General features: G+C 46.9%; 1 protein-coding gene across 4 annotated transcripts in view; it reads left to right on the plus strand.

The window, feature by feature from the left end:
• Positions 1-3,407, plus strand: part of VWA5B2 (von Willebrand factor A domain containing 5B2) — a 115,581-nt gene extending 112,174 nt beyond the window's left edge. For all 4 annotated transcript variants that reach the window (XM_087872432.1, XM_060682877.2, XM_034441986.2 and 1 more), the window contains 2 exons: positions 1,581-1,692; positions 2,690-3,407. In XM_087872432.1, coding sequence (XP_087728558.1) covers positions 1,581-1,692; positions 2,690-3,352 — 775 coding nt within the window. In that variant the 3' untranslated portion in view covers positions 3,353-3,407. The remainder of the gene's footprint in view (positions 1-1,580; positions 1,693-2,689) is intronic.
• Positions 3,408-6,154: the final 2,747 nt, after the last annotated feature.

Raw genomic sequence — 6,154 nt, forward strand, 5'->3', positions numbered from 1 at the left:
GCCGTTGTAACTTGGAACAGTCACTAAATGAACTGTTCTAAGTCAAGGACTACCTGTATAGCATCCAGTTTTGGCCACCACGTTATAAAAAAAGATGTTGAGATTCTAGAAAGAGTGCAGGGAAGAGCAAGAAAGATGATTAGAGGAGGCTAAAACATATGAAGAACGGTTGCAGGAACTAGATATGCTAGTCCAGGGGTCAGCAACCGTAAACACTCAAAGAGCCACAAAGGTCCTAACCGGAAGCCCCCCGTTCAATTCTGGAGCTGACCGGAACTCTTGTTCCCCCACCATAGAGTCTCCTCCCAGCGCAGCATCCTTTTTCCTCTGCCAACCGGAAGTCTGGTTTCCCCACCATAGAGTCTCCTCCTAGCATGGCGTCCTTTTTCCTCTACCTGTCCTAACTGAAAGCCCTATCAACTGTGGAGCCGATCGCCGACAGGGAGCTGCAGCAGAGGGATGAAAGAGCCACATGTGGCTCCAGAGCCGCAGATTGCCGGCTAGTCTAATGAAGTATTAGGGGTGACAAAATTTGAGGGGCATGACAAGTATTAGGCGTGACATGACAAGATTTGAGGGGCAGCCACAAAGAAGAGGGGGGGTCAATCTATTCTCCAAAGCACCTGAGGGCAGGACAAGAAGGAACGGATGGAAGGTCGGAAAAGAGATCGACTTAGAACAAGGAAGACATTCCTGTCAGCGAGAACAATTAATCCCTGGAATAATTTGCCTTCAAAGTTTGTGGTTGCTTCCATCACTGGAGGTTTTTAAGAAGAGACTGGAGAGCCATTTGTCCCGTATGGTGTAGAGTCTCCTGCCCTGGAGGGTTGGACTAGAAGATCTCCAAGGTCCCTTCCAACTCTGTTATATATATATATATTTAATTTAATTTATATGCCGCCCTTCTCCGGAGACTCAGGGTGGCTTACAATGCATTAAGCAATAGCCTTCATACTTTTGTATATTTATACAAAGTCAGCTTATTGCCCCCACAACTGGGTCCTCAATTTACCTACCTTAGAAAGGATGGAAGGCTGAGTCAACCTTGAGCCTGGTGAGATTTGAACTTACAGTAATTGCAGACAGCTGGTGTTAATCACAATGCTTTTAGTCTGCTGAGCCACCAGGCCCTGGTGATATTGTCATTACTACTGCTTAGAGCAGGGGTCTCCAACCTTGGCAACTTTAAGACTTGTGGACTTCAACTCCCAGAGTTCCTCAGCCAGCTTTGCTGGCTGAGGAACTCTGGGAGTTGAAGTCCACAAGTCTTAAAGTTGCCAAGGTTGGAGACCCCTGGCTTAGAGCATTTAGGTCAACTAACCCAGATAAGCCTGTGGAAGATGGCAGAGGTGTGACGAACCTAGTCATTGTAGATTGACAATGGTCAATGGTCCATTGGCCAATGGTCCTTGATAGCTAAGGACCAGGATGGAAATCTCTTTCATTCATTGCCTTTGCTAGCTGGTCAGTGTAAGAAAGGGAAGGCCCCCTTACACGCCGGTTGGGCACGAAGGATGACTACAGTTCAACTGTGGCCTGATCAGACAAGGTTTGTACCCAGACGGCTTTTGTCTCCCCAGACTCAGCGGCCAGCGGAGACGCCAAGGCTTAGCTCTACGCCCACAGTGCCTGAGCCCAGAAAGCGAGCTGTCCTCAAGTTGCGACGGTGCCATTCATGACTACCTCCCCCTGGTAAGACCTCTCTCTCCCCATTGGCGGGCTTCTTAAGACGGGATTGTAAGCCAATCAAGCTCTGTCTTTTTTTTTTTTTTTGGCTAGACTTTGGCTTGCGACTCAAAAGTCTTTGCCCTTTTCACCATGATAATGAATGTGCCTTGGGACTGCTTATCCCTCTTTAGAATCCAGGGCAAAGTTGGACTGGGCAAAAATCCTAAAATGAAACAGGAAGGAAAGCTGAAATATACCTCTAGCTGTGGGGCTCTTGGTGCTGTCTGAGGCTTGGTTGCTTTCTTGCAGACGTTTCATGACCAAACTAAGTAACATGATCAGTGCTAGCGGAGAACAGATCCCATTCCCTTCTATCACTGACGATGTTACCAAGTTTGATCATGAAACATTTGCCAGAAAGCTGCTAACCTCCCCATCTTGGAATTTTCTCTCTCTCTTGTAAATTTATAATGTTGGTTTATATATATATATCTATTTTAAAAAATAATCTTAAATTATTCTGTTTTTAATGCCTAATTTTATTGATTAAATTGTACACCGCCTAGAGGCCTTTCCTGAAGGAGATGGGTGGTTAAGAAGTGTGAGATATAAATAAAATACCGAAAGTATTTTTCGGACTGTAAGACGCACCGGAGTATAAGACATACCAAGATTTCAAAGAGGAAAACAAGAAAAAAATATATAGTTTTTGGCCTCCGCGTATCCGGTTTTTGCCCTCCCCGGCCCCCAGGAGCACTCTGCAGGCTTCCCAATCCCTCTGCGCATCCCGTTTTTGCGAAAAATGGGCCAGTTTTTGGCGAAAATGGGACGTGCAGGGCAGGGTTTCAGGAGGCCAAAAATGGCCGTATTCGGTGTATAAGACACACTAACATTTCCACTCTCTTTTGGAGTGGGGGAGTGCATCTTATACTCTGCAAAGTATGGTAATCAATCAACCAAGCTCAGAGAGCACCAAGGACCCCATATCTTGAGATATTCTCTTCCATCCGTACCTCCCCAGGTGCAGCTGCAGCAAGCCCCAGGCATGTTCCACCTGAACGAGGCCTTCTCCGAAGCGGTGCAGATCCCCCTGGACCGCTTGTGCCGGGCCTCTCCTTATCCCTCCCACCGGGCCAGCCTCAGCCCTGCCTCCAGCACCTCTCCGTGGGCTCTGATTGCCAAGAACCCCCCAAAGCCACCAGCAAACCAGCCTCCCCCAGAAGCCGATGAAGAGGGAGTCAGGACAAGCAAAGAGCAGGTGATGGAGCCGGACTCCCCGCACTCACCCAGCACCTGCTCGGACGTCCTGAGCGCCGTCGTGTGGGGCCAGGTCGACAGCGGAAGGGGCTCAGAAACCGAGGCCTGCGACCATTCGCCGGACGCTTCGGAAGCCAGCCTCAGCCTGCAGGAGGCAGGGTTGGAAGCGGAAGAGGGCGATTTAGAGGGCATGAGCTGGGCCACAGCTGTGGCCCTGGCATGGCTCGAGCATCGCTGCGCCGGCTTTTTTGTGGAATGGGAGCTTCTGGCAGCTAAAGCGGATTCCTGGCTGCGGGGTCAGCGGCTGCCTGAAGGCCTGGACGTGGCCACCCTGAAAGGAGCAGCCCGCCAACTTTTCCTGCTGCTCCGCCACTGGGACGAGAACATCAAGCTGAACATGTTGTGCTACAACCCGAATAACGTGTGACGAGCAGGCCAGGTGGTCGCTTTTCACGAGGCCAATAAAAGAGGAATGGATTCCAGCGTCTCTATTGCTGCGGAGGGTTCTTTCACGGGCTGGGAATGAAGTATCATTTTGCTGACGGTGGAGAGCTTCAAGGAACAGGCAAGGCCATTCTCAACCCCCATTCGGTGTGCCGCTTTACTTAAAAGGTGTATAATCCAAGCACAGGGAGTCCTCGGCTTACGACGATGGAGCCCCACATCTCCGTTGCTAAGCAAGACACTTGTTAAGTGAGTTTTCCCCTGTTGTACTATCTTCCTTGACACAGTTGTTAAGTGAATCACTACAGGCATTAAGTTAGTAACACGGTTGTTAAGTGAATCTGGTGTCTCCACTAACTTTGCTTATCAGGAGGTCATAAAAGGTGATGACATGATCCTGGGACATTGCAACCATCATAAATACAAACCAAGGGTTGCCAAGGGGCTCCGAATTCTGATCATGTGACTGTGGGGAGGCTGCGATGGTTGTGTGAAAAACGGAGACAAGTCACTTTTTTCCAGTGCCCTTGTACCTTCGAATGGTACAAGTGGATGATTGAAAGCTACCTGTTTTTAGGGACTAAGAGAGGATTAGGATTACTTAACAGAAAAATTGTCCACTCTCAACAATCTGCCCTTGGTGTGATTTCTGAACAGACAGATTTGTATACGATATCCGTGGACTTGACAAGCATGATGGAAAAGATCACTCTCAAATCAGCCACAGATCTTTTTAGCGATCAACCAGTGGTGAAATCCCAATTTTTTTACTACCGGTTCTGTGGGCGTGGCTTGGGCGTGGTGTGACTTGGTGGCAGGGTGGATTTGATTTAAATCGAGTTGATTTAAATCACAATTTAAATAATGATTTAAAACACTAGGAAAAAGGCTTGATTTAAATCAACTTGATTTAAATCATAATTTTTAAAGAGCAACTGTCATCTCTGCTACTCCTTTGACCCACTGTTGACTCACCGATAGTCCCAGTGTTGCAGAATATACAGCCTCATGCTACATAACTAAGCTCCATTTCATGCTGAATAAACTAAATGATTTATGTATCTTAAATAGAAAATTATCTTATGATAGATTTTTACCCCAAAAGTTTTTTATTAAAATAAATTCGATAAAAATCAAAAAAATCTGATTTAAATAAAAAAAAATCTGATTTTTTTGATTTTTTTTAAAAAATCATTGATTTTTATCCACTCGGCTTGGTGGGCGTGGCAGGGGAAGGATACTGCAAAATCCCCATTCCCTCCCCACTCTAGGGGAAGGATATTGCAAAATCCCCATTCCCTCCCCACTCTGGGGCCAGCCAGAGGTGGTATCTGCCGGTTCTCCGAACTACTCAAAATTTCCGCTACCGGTTCTCCAGAACCTGTCAGAACCTGCTGGATTTCACTCCTGTGATCAACCCAATCTGAAGAGTTTGCCGAATGGAAGAAATGTGTAACTACACCTGTTAGCCTTCAGACAGTAGAAGAGAGCCTCCATGCTGAGCCAAATCACTGACCCAGCTTACCACGTCTTTCTCTTTCTGATGACCCACATCTTCTGGGCATTCAACAGCACCCTCAAAGGATGCCAGAACGCCTCCTAGAACCTCTCCATTCGAAGTTGTTCATGACCCAGTCCTTATTTACGGTAGTTTCCTAATCAGGGCACAAGAGTCATAAACATTTAGATAGCTTCCTACTACAATATGGGTAGCCCTCGCTTAGCAACTGCCTCAGGTAGCAACCGTTTGAAATAATGTCAGTAATAAATGGTAGCGGTCTTCGGCCACGGTGCCCATTTACGATAACAAAAGCCTTCGGTTCAAAACTGATTCAGACCTAGTCAGTTTCAGGCAGCATCTCCAGACGACCAAGGTTTCTAAAAGTTCAGCCCAACTTCCTTTTAGCATTTTTTTAGGGAAATCCTCAGCTGTGGAGAAAAGCAGCTCAGGAAGCAAGAGCTTGTTTAATCTCTCCATCCTTTACACTGGGGCGGAGGGGGCGTACAGGACGTGACCCATTTCCAGTGGTGGAATTCAGCCGGTTCGTAGCGGTTTGGGAGAACCGGTAGCAGAGATTGTGGCCCACCCACAATTTCTGCCACCGGTTCTCCCAAACCGCTACAAACCGGCTGAATACCAGCACTGGAAACGGGTCATGTCCTGTACAAGAGAACTTTTATCTGAATGAGATGGCAGCAAGTAGCACTTTTTGCAGTGTCTCTTTGACCCGTATTCATTTAGTGACCATTTCACTTAACGACCGAGTATGACTTGGCGGTTTCCATTGTCCTAGGGCTGTTCATGAGACTGGCATGCTAGGAAAAAGCTCTAGCTATGTTACATATTTACAGACACACGGGGAATTTTCAAGTCATTCCAGCACTTCTTCAGCAGCCCCACCCTGAACATTTATCTTGCCAATTGCTGAATATAGGTAGTCCTCGACTTACAACAGTTTGTTTAGTGACCGTTCAAAGTTACAATAGCACTAAAAAAGGTGACATGACCGTTTTCCACACTTACGACCGTTGCAGCATCCCCATGGTCACGTGATCAAAAGTCGGACACTTGGCAACTGACTCATATTTATGACGGTTGCAGTGTCCCGGGGTCATGCGATCCCCTTTTGTGACCTCTTGACAAGCCAAGTCATGGAAAAGCCAGGTTCACTTTACAACCATCTTATACTAACTTAACAACTGCAATGATTAACAACTGTGGCAAGAAAGGTCATAAAAGGGAGCAAAAGTCACTTAACAAATGTGTAATTTTGGGCTCAATTGT

This window comes from Pantherophis guttatus, chromosome 6 (genome assembly GCF_059756535.1).
Source record: "Pantherophis guttatus breed Tessera chromosome 6, ASM5975653v1, whole genome shotgun sequence".
NCBI lineage: Eukaryota > Metazoa > Chordata > Lepidosauria > Squamata > Colubridae > Pantherophis > Pantherophis guttatus.